Source organism: Vipera berus, assembly GCF_964194415.1.
Source record: "Vipera berus genome assembly, chromosome: 13".
NCBI classification, from domain to species: Eukaryota; Metazoa; Chordata; class Lepidosauria; order Squamata; family Viperidae; genus Vipera; species Vipera berus.
This window is the reverse complement of record NC_138216.1, coordinates 10,440,919-10,459,361: the sequence shown is the minus strand read 5'-3', so window position 1 is coordinate 10,459,361 and position 18,443 is coordinate 10,440,919. Positions and strand designations below refer to the sequence as shown.

The window sequence follows — 18,443 nt, the reverse complement described above, 5'->3', positions numbered from 1 at the left end:
AATGGCAAATTCGTGTAATGGGTGTTTTCTGTCCCCCACCCACCCAACAGCAGAGGATAGAATTGCTTTGAATAGTGAGTTGGGCGGCATATTTATTTATTTATTTATTTATTGATGGGATTTATATCCCGCCCTATCTCCCGAAGGACTCAGGGCGGCTAACAACAGAACATATAATAAGTACAGAAATCAAGATAAAAATGAAATTAAAATCATCTGTGCAATAAATTAAAATTAAAAATTAAAAGTAAATTAAAAATTCTAAATATAATTAATTAAAATGCCTGTCAGTCCAGGTCAGCCTGGTGGAACAGGAGTGTTTTGAGGCCGCGGCGAAAGGATTGGAGATTTTGGGCCATCCGAAGCTCAGGGGGGAGCTGATTCCATAGGGCTGGCGCTCCCACAGAGAAGGCCCTCCCCCTGGGGATCGCCAGCCGACATTGCCTAGCTGATGGTACCCAGAGGAGGCCTTCTCTGTGTGAGCGTACTGGACGATGGGAATTTGTTCCCGGCAGCAGATGGTCCTGCAAGTATCCTGGGCCTAAGCCATGTAGGGCTTTAAAGGCAAGTACCAGCACCTTAAATCTCACTCGGAGGGCAACCGGTAGCCAATGCAGCTCACGCAGGAGGGGTGTAATATGGGAGTATCGGGGTGCTCCCATCACAACCCGTGCAGCTGCATTCTGCACCAGCTGAAGCCTCCGGGTGGTCTTCAAGGGCAGCCCCATGTAGAGAGCATTACAGTAATCTATACGGGAGGTAACGAGTGCGTGGGTGACTGTACGTAGGGCATCTCGGTCCAAAAAGGGGCGCAATTGGTATATAAGGCGAATCTGTGCAAATGCCCCCCTAGCCACGACTCCAATATGATCTTCAAAACTGAGTCGTGAATCTAGGAGGACGCCCAGATTGCGTGCTTTATCAATGGGAGGTAACATCTCTCCTCCTATAGTCAAAGATGGAACCTCTTGGACTAAACGAGATGACGGTATGTACAGCCACTCAGTCTTGGCCGGGTTGAGTCGAAGCCTGTTTTCTCCCATCCAAATCTGTACCGCTTCCAGGCAACGGGACATCACATCGAGGGCATCACTGGGTTGGTTCGGGGTGGAGATGAATAGCTGGGTATCATCAGCATATTGATGATATTTCACCCCGAAGCCACGAATGATCTCTCCCAGCGGCTTCATATAGATGTTGAACAGGAGGGGCGAGAGCACCGATCCCTGAGGCACTCCACAACTAAGAGGCCTAGGGCTTGACCTCTGCCCTCCTGCCAACACCGTCTGCGAACGGTCCGAGAGGTAGGAGGAGAACCACCGCAGAACGGTGCCTCCCACTCCCAGCCCCTCAAGCCGACGCAGTAAGATACCGTGGTCGATGGTATCAAAAGCCGCTGAGAGATCTAATAGGACCAGGACAGAGGAATAACCTCTATCTCGGGCCCGCCAGAGATCATTCATCATTCATATAAATTTAATAAATACATAAAGAAATAAATGATGCGAAGGAAGTCTACTCAAGCCTTCAAAAGAATCTCCGGCCCAGCTCATTTGCTCCTGAAATATTCAAAGCTCTCCTTTTTTGGATTTTAAAGAGCCCTAAGGGGACTTGCAACCATGCTTAAAAAGCAAGCAGAGTATCAGTATGTTTTCATTCACAAGCCCAATGGAATTCCACAAAACATCATAATTAAAGTTAAAATATATATATGCGTGGGATTAGTTTGCAGGAACAAATTGGAGCTACCGAGTCTAGGAGGATGTTTCAGTGTGAAACCTGCTTGTGGTTTTGAGTTCAAGACATAAACTTATGATTCATTCAAAACATTTTTCATCCCTCTGAGCTTCTTCAGATCATAGCTGTGACTCAACATGTTCCTCAGAGCTGAAAAATGTCCATCCTCACTTTCTTTGAAAATCGTTGGATTCCTGAGGACAAGTAGATTGCAGAAAATTATTATGCCTCCTCACCACATTTTTGGAACAAAGTTTCCTCTTTTTCTTTCCTAACAGGCTAACCTTCCCTCTCAAGTCAATTCTTTTCTTTCATTTTCCTGTTATCCCCAAGTCTGTTAGTTGACTGGGTTTTACTTACACACCAGGATGTCCTTCCTACTATGTTGTTCCCACCACTTCCTGGCTCTTGCGGTTCCTCAGCTCACCACCTTCTAGGAGCGGTTCCTAGACTCATTGTCCCGCCCCACCTGGGAAGGTCCCACAACTGCCGGGCCACCGTCTTTTTAAATTTCCCAGCATTCCCTGGGCTGTCCTTACATTATGGGATTTCGTAAGGAATTTTGAATTTCATCTGGGATAACTGAGAGAGGTGGGCTTCATCTGGCTGCCCTCTGGTGGCAGAAGATCAGAGGAGGAGTGGAAGGAAAGCACAGGCTCATTTCCAAACCCTGTTCTTGGGATCAAGCTGGTAGTATGGCATTCCCATCTCAATGTGTCCATCAGGCCCTTTTCACATTTATTTGCCATTTCTCCCAAGAATCCTTGCCCACAGGAGAAGAAAGAAAGAAAGAAAGAAAGAAAGAAAGAAAGAAAGAAAGAAAGAAAGAAAGAAAGAAAGAAAGAAAGAAAGAAAGAAAGAAAGAAAGAAAGAAAGAAAGAAAGAAAGAAAGAAAAAGAAAAGAAAGAAAGGAAAGAAAAAGAGGTTGTAAGAAAGAGTAAACATAGAACTTAGAATAACAGAGAAAGAAAGAGAAAGAAAGAAAGAGGTTGTAAGAAAGAGTAAACATAGAACTTAGAATAACAGAGAAAGAAAGAGGTTGTAAGAAAGAGTAAACATAGAACTTAGAATAACAGAGAAAAAAAGAAAGAAAGAAAGAAAGAAAGAAAGAAAGAAAGAAAGAAAGAAAGAAAGAAAGAAAGAAAGAAAGGAAAGAAAAAGAGGTTGTAAGAAAGAGTAAACATAGAACTTAGAATAACAGAGAAAGAAAGAGAAAGAAAGAAAGAGGTTGTAAGAAAGAGTAAACATAGAACTTAGAATAACAGAGAAAGAAAGAGAAAGAAAGAGGTTGTAAGAAAGAGTAAACATAGAACTTAGAATAACAGAGAAAGAAAGAGGTTGTAAGAAAGAGTAAACATAGAACTTAGAATAACAGAGAAAGAAAGAAAGAAAGAAAGAAAGAAAGAAAGAAAGAAAGAAAGAAAGAAAGAAAGAAAGAAAGAAAGAAGAAAGAGGGTAAACATAAAACAGAATGAGAGAGAGAGAGAGAGAGAGAGAGAGAGAGAGAGAGAGAGAGAGAGAGAGAGAGAGAGAGAGAGAGAGAGAGAGAAGAAAGAAAAAAGAAAAAAGAAAGAAGTTGTATGAAAGGGTAAACCTAGAATAACAGAGTCTGCTCAAAAGCAGAAGACCCGATATCATTTCAAACAAATGGCTGTCCAGTCTCTTCTCAAAAGCCTCTAGCAATGGAGCACCCACAACTTCTGAAGGCAACTTCTGTTCCACTGGTTAATTTTCAACCTGGTTGAGATGATGTGAGAAAACCAAACACAGAACAAAAAAATGTTTGGGCAAATAGAATATATATAGTGACGCGGTGGCTCAGTGGGTTAGGACGCTGAGCTTGTCGATCAGAAGGTCGGCAGTTTGGCGGGTCGAATCCCGAGTGCCGCGTAACAGAGTGAGCGCCTGTTACTCGTCCCAGCTTCTGCCAACCTAGCAGTTCGAAAGCACGTAAAAAATGCAAGTAGAAAAATAGGGACCACTACAGTGGGAAGGTAACAGCATTCCGTGTGCCTTTGGCATCTAGTCATGCCGGCCACATGACCACGGAGACGTCCTCGGACAAGCGCTGGCTCTTCGGCTTTGAAACAGAGATGAACACCGGCCCCTAGAGTTGGAAACGACTAGCACTCATGTGCAGGGGAACCTTTACCTTTATTTATATATATACATACATACGTACACATACATACATACATACATACATACATATAAAAATGAGCATTTCCAGGAAAGTAGATTCAATGATGCTCAAATAAGGCAAGGGGGAGTTTGATAGAGGATCAGTGATTCACACTTAAAACAGCCCTTGAATGTGGAAAGGGCAGACTCAAAGTTAAGGTTTCAATGAGCTCATTCTGGCTTTCCACGCTCCTAAAGCACTTGAGTTAATGCATTATTTGATTAATGCTTAGATCATCCCCTTTTCAATTAAAGTACGCCGTATTAATTTGGCAGGTTGCAAAGAATATTTGAAAAAGATTTTTCCCTGAGAGCTTCTATTTATTTAATTGGTATGGGATGGAGAAGAGAGACTCGGTTTGAGGTAGATATCTACTGCCCAACATTAAAATGTACCTAAATATAAAGATGTTTATATACCCGCATTTAAAAGGTAACAATTTGGCTGTCTTTAGTGCCAGGTAAGTCTTTATTAAAAGCTCATATCCCTGGGGGGGAAATACACAGGAATGCCATAATTAGAAATTAGACTTGGTATGATGTTTATTACATCCAAATAAATCCAAATTTTATTCTGAACTTGGATCCCAATGAAAGAGTACCTCTTTTTCATCAAAAATGTTGATGGGGGTGGAAAAGAAATGGTGACCTCCTCTGGTTTGGCCAAGTTGAAGTTGGGGGCAGCCACAGTTGTGCAGCATTGACAATACTATTTCTTTTTTGCCTCACCGTGATGGAGTGTGGTCTGGATTCCCAGGTGGGAGGGATTCCTTCCCAGAGCCCAGCAGAGCTTGGAATGTCTGGTGGACAGGAGGAGGCTTAACACAGCCCCTCCCTAACAGTTCACAGACTGTAGGTATAATTATCCAAATAGTTGCTCTACTGTGACAAGTTTGATATCAGGCCCAAGAAGGAAGAACAATGCCTAGACTTCTGAGTAGTTTCTTTACTGTTCTCTGCATACAGACAGAATCTTGTCAGACTAAAGCAAGTGTAGGTAGTCCTCAGTTTACAACAGTTCATTTCGTATCCGTTCGAAGTTACAACGGCACGGGAAAAAGTGACTTGTGACCGTTTTTCACACTTACGACCGTCGTGGAACCCCAGGGTCAAGTGATCGCCATTTGCAACTTTCCCAGCCTGCTTTCAACAAGCAAGGAAGCCAGGTTCGCCTCATGATTCCCTTAGCAAGCATCGCCAAAAAAAAAAAAAGTTGTAAAACTGGGCAGGCTTAAAACTCACTTAACAACCGCTTTTCTTAGGGTAGCGGAGTTGAGAGCTGAAGCGGCGGTGCTGCCAGAGCTCAGTCAGGGCTCCGGGATTGGCGTGCATGGCTCCAGCTGGCCATCGCGGTACAGAAATCCTGGTCCCAACTGAGGGGGCAAGTCGAGGTGTGCGTGTAAAGAGCAGGGATGAGTCCCCGAGGGCCCTAAAGGCTTACCCAGTTCTCTTTTTGCAAACATCTCCTGCCCGATTGTACAGCCAGCCATCGAAGGCACATAGCTTGAAAGCAACAGTGGGTTTCTCTCCATACGTCCCCGTGGATGCATCTCCGAGCATCTCCTTTCTCTGACTTTTTGGAGTTGTGATCCTCTTTACCACCACCACTACCACTTAGTAAGAAGCAAGAAGGCAGGTGGGAGGGTTGCCAAGCAGCAGGGGTTCCAACTTTTCAGAAGAACGAAGCAGTGTCTTCTCCGAGGTCGAACAAGCCACTGAAGCTCCAGATGGCTCTCCCGTCTTAGCAAGATTTTTCCTTGGTTGGCTTCAAGTTGACAACTCCTGCTGGTTGACAGAGTTTTGTCACGCAGGAGAAAGCTCTGATTAAGTTTTTAAGCCTGGGGCTGATTGATCTGGGACTACTCTACAGTCTGATTCAGAAGTTGGTGTGCCCACCTAAAACAGCGTGATCAGGGAGAGGGGAAAAAAACAACTCAGCCCTCTTAGTGGCTGGGTTCACAAATCACGCTTCATCAAACTGGGAAAAGACCAAGCGGATACAGAATGCAGAATAACAGAGTTGGAAGGGGCCTTGGAGGTCTTCTAGTCTAACCCCCCCACACACACACACTCAAGCAGGAGACCCTATCCCATTTTTGACCAATGGTCATCCAGTCCCTTCTTAAACACTTCAGTGATAGAGCACTCACAATTTCCGAAGGCAAGTTGTTCCACTGGTCAATTGTCCTCACTGTTATGGAATTTCTCCTTAGTTCAAGGTTGCTTCTCTCTTTGTTCAGTTTACATCCATTGCTTCTTGTCTTGCCTTCTGGGGCTTTGGAAAATAGTTTGACACCCCCCTTCTTTGTGGCAGCCCCTTAAACATTGGAATGCTGCTATCATGTCACCCAGTTGTTTTTACTAGACTAGACATTCCTGCAACTATTCTTCATATGTTTTAGCCCCCCAATCATTTTTGTTGCTCTTCTCTGCACTCGGTGTTCGGGTGACTTGCTAACCTTCTCAAACTCTTTTGTTGAAAGGGAGAAACTGTTGCTGGGGTTAAATAGGGCTACTCAAGGCATGGTAAATGTTCACTTCGATCCCCCAAATAAAGAGATGGATGGGCTCTGGTGTACCCAAAACAAAACCCAGAACATCGTTACTCTTGATTTCAAATGAGACAAAACACACATAAATCAAAAGACTGAGTTTATGGAATGAGTAAAGTATGGTTAGTGGGTGACATCCTCTTGCTCCCCAGTTCATTTGGGCACTGCCAATGTTTATTCATTTTTATTTGTATCCTGCCTTTATTATGTTATAAATAACTCAAGGTGAGAAACATATCCAACATACCTTCCTCCTCCTATTTTCCCCACAACAACAACCCTGTGAGGTGGGTTGGCCTGAGCGAGAGGGACTGACCCAAAGTCACCCGGCTGGCTTCCATGCTGAGGCGGGACTAGAACTCAATGTCTCCTGGTGATTGGCCCAAAGTCACCCAGCTGGCTTTCATGGCTAAGGCGGGACTAGAACTCACAGTCTCCTGGTGATTGGCCCAAAGTCACCCAGCTGCCTTTCATGGCTAAGGCGGGACTAGAACTCACAGTCTCCTGGTGATTGGCCCAAAGTCACCCAGCTGGCTTTCATGGCTAAGGCGGGACTAGAACTCACAGTCTCCTGCTTTCTAACTTTATAATTAAATTTATATGTCACCCATCACACCATCCAAAGCAATAAAACAAACGTCCTTGGCTTGCTTCCATTTGTCCCTACTCACTTACCCTCCCTCCCAAAGCACATGTTTCTGGAACAGTCTTATTTGAGTCCATACCTTCAATAATCCAGTGTTTTATTCCTTGGCCCAAATATGCATATTTTGATTAAAACCAACCAACCTGGATGGAACGGGTAATTCAAGAACTATTTTGCACATCCCTAATTGCGTGATTTTGACTTGGAACGTCTTGAAAGGTTTCACTTTTATATCTTTAGACATCATCTCCTTTTTTGGGGAGATGCATTATTCTTTCTGTTGATGTGAGTTACCTCCCACATCTTTCACTGTTAAAAATTGCGAAGAAAGGTAGATCAGGATGGGTGAAACAGCTTCGCCATCCTCAAAGCGTTATGTAATTAGACAGTATGTGCTGAATAAATATATTTAATCTAGCCTGCTACACATGAGATTTCATGTGTTAAGCAGCCTAGCAAGGTTATTCTTGAGACCGCTTACAGCATAAAATGCAAAACTGTCATTGAAAATGCAGCAACATAAAATAAGCATTTTGAGCATTAACCACTCCAGGGAAAGTAGATACGTTTCAACAGAAGACTATTGTCTCTCATTGTAATTGTACCTGCTCTATTTTTATGAGCAATTTGTTTTTAAATCACTTGTAATTCCAAAATTTTAATCCATGAGCAAAGGGGGCTCATATATTTATTTTCCCTAATGCCAAAGGCTCTTAACAATATGAAGGGCGCGGAAAACTGATTTTCGTTCTCCAGCCATCAGTTTCTGCATAATAGGTATGTAATTTGAGAAAATATAGATCTCAAACGATATTAAACTTTGTCTCAGTCACCTGATTAGATATCAAGGCTTCTTGGCAACTTTAATAACATGATAGGAGAGATTGAAAAAGTATTTTAATGAGGGGTTATTCAGAGGCAAGCTCTCTCCAGAGTGAAATCCAGATTTATATTCTGGCATCTCCACCTCTCACTTCCATGATGATGATGATGATGATGATGATGATGATGATGATGATGATGATGATAATAATAATAATAATAATAATAATAATATAATAATAATAATAATAATAATAATAATAATAATAATAATAATAATAATAATAATAATAATAATAATAATAATAATAAGAAGAAGAAGAAGAAGAAGAAGAAGAAGAAGAAGAAGAAGAAGAAGAAGAAGAAGAAGAAGAAGAAGAAGAAGAAGAAGTTGGAAGGGACCTTGGAGGTCATCTAGTCCAACTCCTTGCTCAGGCAGGAAACCTTATACCATTTCAGACAAATGGCTGTCCAGTCTCTTCTTAAAAACTTCCAGTGTTGGAGCATTCACCACTTCTGGAAGCAGGTTGTTCCACTGGTTAGTTGTTCTAACTGTTAGGAAATTTCTCCTTAGTTCTAGGTTGCTTCTCTCCTTGATTAGTTTCCATCCGTTTCTTCTTGTCCTGCCTTCGGGCACTTTGGAGAATAGCTCGACTCCCTCTTCTTTGTGGCAGCCCCTGAGATATTGGAAGACTGCTATCAGGTCACCCCTCACCCTTCTCTTCATTAAATTAGACATACCCAGTTCCAGCAGCCATTCCCTATATGTTTTAGCCTCCAGACCTCTAATCATCTTTGTTGCTCTTCTCTGTACTCTTTCTCTGATCTAATAATAAGTCTGCTCCTCTTCTTATTTTTCAAGGGTTGAATCATTGCCTTGACGCTTGGTTTTTTGTTTTTTTCAAAATTTTATTAGTTTATCCAAACACAAAAAGAAAAATGAAAGTAATGAGAAAGTAGGGGAGGAGAAAAGGAAGAGGAAAAAGTGTAGCGTAAAAGGGAAAAGAAAGAAAAAGCATTGACTTTCAACTCTTTAGCACAATAGAACAAGGCATCATCATCATCATCATAGTAATAATAATAATAAGGCATACAGCCTGAATATTTTACTTTTGCTTGATATCAGTACTCCTCAACTTATGACCACAATTGAGCCCAAAATTTCAGGGTGCCAAACAAGACAGTTGTTAAGAGAATTTTGCCCCATTTTACGACCTTTCTTGCCTCGGTTGTCAAGTGAATCAGTGCAGTTGATAAGTTAGTAAGCTGGTTGTTAAGTGAATCGGCCTTCCCCATTGACTTTGCCTGTCGGAATGTCGCAAAAGGGGACCGCGTGACCCCAGGACACACAAAGGAGATAAACATGATAACCAGTTGCCAAGCATCTGAATTTTGATCACGTGATCACAGGGATGCTGCAATGGTCGTAACTGTGAAAAAACATTCATTAGTCACTTTTTTCAGTGTTGCTGTCACTTTGAGCAGTCACTAAATGAACTGTTGTAAGTCGAGGACTACCCGTACCATATGCTAGCCCAGGGGTAGGCAACCTTGGCTCTTTTATGACTCAGGAATTCTGCGAGTTGAAATCCACAAGTCATAAAAGAGCCAAGGTTGCCTACCCCTGAGCTAGCCATTTCTATAACCCATCTAATTTAACAAAAACCAAAATCATCATTTCTTTTTTTTTTTCCCCACCTCAATCACAAAGTCCAAAAGCAGTTTCCAGGTAGAGACAAAACTAATTGTCTTTTTTCCCCCTTTAATTAAAGCGTCAATTTAGCCACCTCTGCTAATTCCAGCAGGTTTTGCAGCCAATCGTTCGTTTTGGGAACCAAGGTATCTCCATTTTTGTACGTAGAACATTCTTGCTGTTGTCAGCATATATAACATCAAAGTACCAAATTTCTTTTCAAGTTCTTTGTCCATTTAGCCTCAAAGAAAAATCTCTGGTTCTATCTTGACTATTGTTTTGATGACGGGCTAATCTGGATTTGGTGTCTTTTCTTTTGGCCTCCTTCAGCTGTGACTTTGAGACACTCAGATGGGTTGAAAGAAGGCAGAGTGGGTGCCATTTTGTTTCTCATCAAATGGAAACTAATCAAGGAGAGAAACAACTTAGAACTAAGAAGAAATTTCCTGACAGAATGGAACAACTTGACTCCAGAAGTTGTAAATGCTCCAACATTGGAAATTTTTAAGAAGACATTGGACAATCATTTGAAATGGTGTAGGGTTTCCTGCCTGAGCAGGGGTTTGAACTAGAACACCTCCAAGGTCCCTATTCCGTTCTGTTCTGTTCTGTTCTATTCTATTCTCTGCTCTGTATTCTGTTCTATTCTATTCTATTCTATTCTATTCTATTCTATTCTATTCTATTCTATTCTATTCTATTCTATTCTATTCTATTCTATTCTATTATTCTATTCTCTGCTCTGTATTCTATTCTATTCTATTCCATTCCATTCCATTCCATATTTTCTATTCTGTTCTGTTCTATTCTATTCTATTCTATTCTATTCTATTCTATTCTATTCTATTCCATTCCATTCCATATTTTCTGTTCTATTCTATTCCATTCCATTCCATTCCATTCCATTCCATTCCATTCCATTCCATTCCATATTTTCTATTCTATTCTATTCTATTCTATTCTATTCTATTCTATTCTATTCTATTCTATTCTATTCTATTCTATTCTATTCTATTCTATTCTATTCTATTCTATTCTATTCTATTCCCTATTCCTATTCTAAATTTTGGAGCCAACCCTAGCTGGGTCATCTTCTCTGAGCCTATAGTGGTGCATCTGTCTTCACAATGTCTTCTTCTGTGCTTCCTCCCCACAGGCATGACCATGGATGAAGTCCGCTTATACGAGAAGGAGACCCAGCAGGCCACCAATGATATTGTGGGCATCATGACGCCCACCATCTCCATCAGCGAAGTCCACCTGCCCCCCAACACTCAGAGCGCCCCCTCCAGTGCCCCCTCCACACCGCTCAGCGGAGAAGCCCCGGAGTTCCTCAATGTGCCCAAGGACCGCCAGCGGAAAAAATCTGCTCCAGAAATGCTCTCACTGCCCGTCCTGCGGGAACGTTCCAACCTGGAGTAACCACTGCCTCACGTTCAGAGTCCCCATCCTTGCAAAGGAGCTCCCTAGTTCATTTCCACGGAAGAGGGTCCGGCGTCCCTAATGTCCTTTTTTGTTTTTTTTTTTGTTTTTTAAAAAAATGTTCTTTAATTCCACACTTTGCCTTGTAATCCAGCAAGGCAGCAGAGGGAACTCCAGTTGATGGAGTTCATCCATTGTTAAATTGTGTGGATGCCTTGGGAGAACTTGGAGGATCCCCAAATTTTGGGAGCATCTTTAAGCCTTCTGGTCTATTCCTAGCTCCTTCACTATTACATTCCTGGCCTTGTCTTTGCTACCTTGGACCAAAAGGGTTTCCGGGGTGGAGGGGGGGAGCATACCTGGACCATTGCTTGGCCTTCTAGCCTACATAGCTCAACTGACATGAATTGGGGTCTCCTCCCTCTGCATGTGTGTGTGGGGAAAACATTGGGCATTGTTCTGTTGCAGATGGAAAGCTGGTCAGCATAAATTCCATGCCAGAAGATCCACCCTGGAAATACATCTATGGTGAGGGGAGGCTAACTCCCCATTACATCACATTTTCTAGCCTCCTTGGAGCAAAGGCAATTGTTAAATTATGTCTGTGTGCCCCACATTTAGGTTATATCCACATCTAGAGGGAGTACAAATAATCCGGATGCTAAAAGCTGTGTTAAATTTACAGAGATGGCTCTGATTAAACGTTCTTTTAACAGTGGTACTTCAGAATAGCCCTCTTGCAGCACCAGCCCTGTGCAATTGTTTCATGAAGCAACCCAGAGGACTTCAATCGAAGTTCACAGCCTGGTTGCAAAAGAGATTGGGTGAGGCCTCTGGAAAGGATTCCCGGCCTCCTTGTGGAAGCCTACAGTTTGCAAGACAAGAGAAAACTGTCAGAGAAAAAGGGGACGTCAAAGGAAGATGGGCCGCCCCAACCATTGCTTCTTCAGTCTGGCTGTTTTGTGGGACCCAACGATTTACCTTTCCTCTGGCCCCATTGGAAAGCAAAGGTAAAAGGCATTTTTTGCTTTCCTTTGCTAATTGCACACTGGCAAGCCATTTGGCTACATCAGGCATGTCAAACACAAGGCCCAGGGGACGGATCCAGCCCTCAAAGTGGTTTCATGTGGCCCGCGAAGCTATCCTGGAAACAGTGAGGGAACGGCCCCCACTGCCTTGGCCCTGGCCCAGAGACCCTCCTTCTGCCAGAGACCCTCAGATCTGTCTCACTCCTGCCCAGGCCCCCATAGGCACCCTTGATGCGAATGATGTAGAGCTGGCCACACCCACCCAGTAGGCCATACGCACTCTGGCCATGCCCACCCAGTAGGCCATGCCCACCCTGGCCATACCAACCCGGCCCTTTGAGGGCAACCGCAATGCTGATGCGGCCCTCAGTGATATTGAGTTTGACACCCCTGGGCTACATGCTTTCCTGCTGTTTCAAGCAGGCAAAAAACCCACCCTATGTTAAATTCTCTTTGCATGTTGATCAACTGCACATTGGCATTAAGAGCCCCGTTGGTGCAGTGGTTAGAAGGCAGTATCGCAGGCAAGCTCTGCCCACAGCATGGAGTTCAATTTTGATGGATCTCAAGGTTGACCAGCCTTCCATCCTTCCGAGGTCAGTAAAATGAGGACCCAGATGGTTGGAGCCAATTTGACTCTGTAAACCACTTAAGGAGGGCTGTGAAGCGGTATATAAGTCTAAGTGATGTTGCTGTCTGCCAATAACTGCTACAGGTAAAGAATTGCATCTAACATTGACCAATGGGGTGTAGTCCCAAAATGATTCAGAATGCAGTAAAAGCAGGATTCTCCCAGTTTTTCTGCAGCATGAACTCAAGTCATTCTTTGCTAACTACCAGTTCTCAGGTGGATCCTGAGAATCCCAACAGCCAGATCTTCAACTTAAGGTGTCTTAAATTTGTGGGATTCTCTTGGGTCTCTGGGAGACTTCTCCAATACCATACAGGCCTATAAATGCATCCTCTTGAGCAGGGGGTCTTCAAACTTGGCCCTTTTATGACTTGTGGACCTCAACTCCCAGAATTCCTCAGCCAGCATGCCTGGCTGAGGAATTCTGGGAGTTGGAAGTCCACAATTCATAAAAGGACCAGGTTTGAAGACCCTTGCTCTTGAGTCTTTGGCAATTTGAACCATCAGCTTTATTCCCATGACAGCTGATGGCCTCTTTATGGCTGGGGATCTTACAGCAAAGGTTCCTTCTGGAGGTCCATCCATGGGATCAAAGTATAATGCCTTGTGGCCAATTTTCCTACCATCACTAACTGCCCTTACTGGGAAAGGAACCCCTGCTAAGTGGGGTCACCAGTTCCCTGAATGCTGGCCTTTCTAGTCTTTGTACAAGCACAATTTGTATTTGCACTGTTGCGCAGGGACAGTCCTGCCTCCCCTTCCTCTGCTTAAGCATTGATTCCCTGTTTATGTTGGTGGGTTTGTGTCCTCTTCCTCTTCTCTCCCCTGTAAGCAAAGTTGGGAAGTTGTGCCTTCAGTCCATCAAAATACAGACGGATTCTAGAGGCAAGCAGAACAATGAGACATCCAGACAAAAGTTTGCACAGTTGAATAATCCAACCGAGAAGCAAGAACTTGGTGTCTGAAGTTGCTCTCCTGTAAGTTTCTGGATTCCACCATCCATCCAGGAGGAAAGCAAAGTTGAGGTAGATATGGAGTCTGCCTCTGCTACAGTATCTGTTGGAGCCATTGTGGGTTGTCCATACCTGTTCCATTGACCACCACATGGATGCTACACCGCCAACCCCCATCTCAAGCCCCTGACATGCAGATTTGGGAGAGTAACCATTCAATCCTTTCAAAACTGTGCACTTCCAGGTTTTGAAGAACCCACATATCGAGGCAGAAGAATCAGAGACTGTTCTTACAACCATCGGTAGCCTTTAGTCCAGGGGTAGGCAACCTTGGCTCTTTTATGACTCATGGACTTCAACTCCCAGAATTCCTGAGCCAGCTATGCTGAGGGGAAAGAGAGAGGTTTCCAATTTGAGCCATGCTGGCTCAGAAATTCTGGGAGTTGAAGTCCACAAGTCATAAAAGAGCCAAAGTTGCCTACCCCTGCTCTAGTCCATAAGACGTGGCCAAGAACGAACTTGTATTTTCTCCCCAGAAGGAGAGAAGAGAAGCAGGAAGAAAAACCCTGTAAATATTTTTGTGAACTGTGTGGCAAGTGTTCTGTATGGTTCTGCTTTTATTTTATTTTTTTAACTGGGGTGATAAAGGCTGCTTCTGATGGAAAGTTGTCATGGGATTGTTGAATTGTTTTGAAACACTTATGGAGGGCACATGGCATTAGCAAACAACTGCTTGACTGATATCTCTCTCTCTTTCTCTCTCTCTCCTCTTCTTCATATACCATCGAGTCTCCACCTTCCCATTTATCTTCAGAGCTCACAAACAACAGGGATGTAAGGCCACCCTTGGGATACGGCATCCAGTTTTGGTCACCACGATGTAAAAAAAAGATGTTGAGACTCTAGAAAGAGCGCAGAGAAGAGCAACAAAGATGATCAGGGAACTGGAGGCTAAAACATATAAGGAACGGTTGCTGGAATTGGGTATGTCTAGTTTAATGAAGAGAAGGACTAGGGGTGAGATGATAGCAGTCTAAGAATATCTCAGGGGCTGCCCCAAAGAAGAGGGAGTCAAGCTATTCTCCAAAGCACCTGAAGGCAGGAAAGAAGCAATAGATGGAAACTAATTTCTCCTTAATTTAGGGTTGCTTCTCTCCTTGATTAGAGAACTTGAGAGAGAGAGAGAGAGAGAGAGAGAAAGAGAATAACTTTATTGTCATTTCAAATGTACACCAATCTCATACATTACAATGCAAGAGGAAGTCAAGCTATTTTCCAAAACACCCGAGGGCAGGACAAGAAGCAACGGATGGAAACTAACCAAAGAGAGAAGCAACCTAGAACTAAGGAGAAATTTCCTGAAAGTTAGAACAATTAACCAGTGGAACAATCTGCCTCCAGAAGTGGTGAATGCTCCAACACTGGAAGTTTTTAAGAAGAGACTGGACAGCCATTTGTCCAAAATGGTATAGGGTTTCCTGCCTGAGCAGGGGGTTGGAGTAGATGACCTCCAAGGTCCCTTCCAACATCATCATCATCATCATCATCATCATCATCATCATCATCATCATCATCATTATTATTATTATTATTATTATTATTATTACTATTACTATTACTATTACTATTACTATTATTACTATTAATCATTCTCTAGAGCCATTATGTAGCTTTCTTTAGCTTTTTGCTTAGCCCAAGGTACAAGTCCAGCATACAATGGGTAAACAGCTGATTATCACCTAGTACATTGGACGATGTGAGTGGGTGTCCTTGACAGTCCCTGGGAATGGCACGGCCAAATGGAGCTTCTGAATCTGGGCTTTCTTTAGGCTTCTAGGCAATTTTGACCTGAGTTCCCTGGGCCTCATTGTAACATCTAGAGCGGACCTGGGCATTTTATGGCTCATGGGCTACATCCAGCGGTAGTGGCCCTCCACAACACTCCCAGTTTCTCATGCCGGCCCTTGGTGAAAATTAATTGCCCACCCCTGACCTTGACTAGCTGCTAATCCATTATTCCAGTGTGTCTCAACCTTAGGAACTTCAAAATATATTGACTTCAGTTCTCAGAATCCTCCAGCCAGCAGGCTCCTGGAAGAATTCAGAATCCTGGATGTTGAAGTCCTTTTATCTAAAACAAGGCTTTTCAACCAGTGGTACAGGTACCACCTGTGGTACATTGGCACCTGGCAGGTGGTACACGACCATCCTAGAAAAGTGGTAGCGGGGTAGGGGAATGAGCTGAACTGGTGGCAGCACCGCACAAGCCTGAGCAAGAGAGGGCTGGAGCTGCAGGGCTGTCAGGGCTCAGCGGAAGCGCCAGGATCAGTGCTTGTTCAGGGCTGTCAGGGCTCAGCAGAAGTGCCGGGATCAGCGCCAGGCTCCAGGTGGAGCTCGGTGCTGATCCTGGCACTTCTGCTGAGCCCAGAAGAAGCGCCGATCAGCTGGAATGTTGCAGCATCTCCAGGGTCTTGTGGTTTACATTCAGATGCTTGGCAACTGATTCATATTTATGATGGTCACAGTGTCCCAGGGTCATGTGAAGCAACCACCCAGCAGACGGGGGGGGGATATAAAAACCAAACACCCCCCACCCCACCCCCGCTGCCAATCCTCAACAGAAATGCTCACAACAATGAAAACCTCGGACAGGAGGAAGAGCGCTGCCGGGTGGGCAGGCAGGTGTCTTGCTCGGCTGTGGCTTGGGGGGGCACTTTTTTCAGTGCCATTGTAACTTCGAACAGTCACTAAGCGAACTGTTGTAAATTGAGGAGTACCTGTACTTCATCATTTGGTCATCAAGTTTTTAACACTTTGCTAGGAGGAGGAGGAGGAGGAGGAGGAGGAGGAGGAGGAGGAGGATGAGGAGGAGGAGGATGTTGCCATATCCTAAAACTGGTACAATGGGTGAGAAGGTTGAAAAGCCCTGATCTAAAAGTTGCCAACTGGTTCTGGATGACTTCGGCAATTTGACTTTGGAATCTTGAAGGCAATTCAGCCCAAAGCTAACATCCTGGAAACACTTGGACCAAGAGTTCATGATGGTCACTGAAATGTAGGATTATATAAGGCTGATCAGTGAGAAACAGATGTGAGAAAGACCTACAACATGTTTTTGCATGCAAAGGACAGAGGAACAACTTCTGTGAATCCTTAGAACAGGGGTCTTCAAACTTGGCCCTTTTACAACTTGTGGACTTCAACTCCCAGAATTCCTCAGCCAGCCTGGCTGAGGAATTCTGAAGTCTACAAGTCATAAAAGGGCCAAGTTTGAAGACCCCTGCCTCTTAGAGCTTTGCAGGCAAGCTCTGAGGTTTGTAGAACTATTAGTTTATCTATGCTAGCTACTGAGGAGAAGAACGTATCTTCTCTAACGATGTAGGGTTTTTTTTTTAATTTGGGAATAAGAAATATAGTGATCGTGAGCTCCAGAGCACACACAGATATGCTCTTCGGACATTTTTCTAAGGATAATTTTAATTAGGATTTAATAAAATGGGAATTTAATTTGTTAGTAGGAAGCCCATCCAGCATAGCATTGACCTTTAGCATCAACTTTATTTACAAAATTGCTTCCCGACTCCCCTGGGTCCTGTAGGCATTCACAGAAAATGAAAAATGGGAGTATGTAATCTGATGCTTAATTTGAAATTTTGCCCATTATTCATTAGACACGCAGCCATTTTGGAGGCAGAGGGAAAATCACAAGCAACTGTGTTCCCAAACAAAGATGGGCTGGATTCCAGTGAGTGAGAATATCATGTCTGTATGTTGATTCATACGGCCACCCATTAAGCAGATATCACTTTGAGCAGTGAACAATTAAAATTAACAATTTTCAGATGGGCTTTTTGTTTTATTAAGTTTTTACATTGCCCAGGTTTGCTATTAAATCCTTCCGAGGGCTGAGAGGATATCTGGCCCAAAATGTTAACTCTGAGGGGTTAAAACAAGGAAGAATGGCTCCACTTATTCTCCAAAGCACCTGAAGGCAGGACAAAGAAGCAATGGATGGAAACTAATCAAGGAGAGAAGCAACCTGGAATTTCCTGACAGTGGAAACAATCAGTGGAACCGCTTGCCTCCAGAGGTTGTGGGTGCTCCATCACTGGAGGTTTTCAAGAAGAGACTGGACAGCCATTTGTCTGGAATGGTATAGGCCAGGGGTAGGCAACCTCGGCTCTTTTATGACTCATGGACTTCAACTCCCAGAATTCCTGAGCCAGCATGGCTGGCTCAGGAATTCTGGGAGTTGAAGTCCATGAGTCATAAAAGAGCCGAGGTTGCCTACCCCTGGTATAGGCTCTCCTATTTGAACAGGGTTGGACTAGAAGACCTCTAAGGTCCCCTCCAACTCTTTTATTCTGACTTTCATGCCTAAAACAGGACTAGAATTTATAGTCCCCCTGCTTCCAATCCATGCCTTTAACCATTACACCAAACTGGCCCTTCTCTTCAGCTTGAAATCCTCCAAATATGCCGGATATAACAGCTCCTGAAACTCCAAGCTGGCATTGCCTTTGGCTGGGAATTTCAGAAATCCTAACTTCAACACATCTGGGAAGTCCCAAGTCAGGAGACAGCTGATTTACATATTTTAAATTGGGAGAAGTTTGCACAGAAGATATTGGGAGTCAACGTGCTTTGTCTATTAGCAGATAGGACTAGACTAGACAGCTGCTAATAATAGCCTGGGATCTTTAGTTGCAGACAGAAAGGCAACCTTCACTATCACCCAGAGATAGTGAGATTTGCGTTCCTGAGATCTTAGCTTGTGG

General features: G+C 43.6%; 1 protein-coding gene across 1 annotated transcript in view; it reads left to right on the top strand.

Moving 5' to 3' along the window:
* The window catches only part of LOC308674254 (cytoplasmic phosphatidylinositol transfer protein 1-like), a gene marked incomplete at both ends in the record, with an annotated part of 49,870 nt that extends 38,817 nt beyond the window's left edge, over nucleotides 1-11,053 (top strand). The window contains one exon of the mRNA XM_081338591.1: nucleotides 10,788-11,053. Within this exon, the coding sequence (XP_081194717.1) occupies nucleotides 10,788-11,053 (266 nt within the window). The remainder of the gene's footprint in view (nucleotides 1-10,787) is intronic.
* Between the last annotated feature and the right edge of the window lie 7,390 nt (nucleotides 11,054-18,443).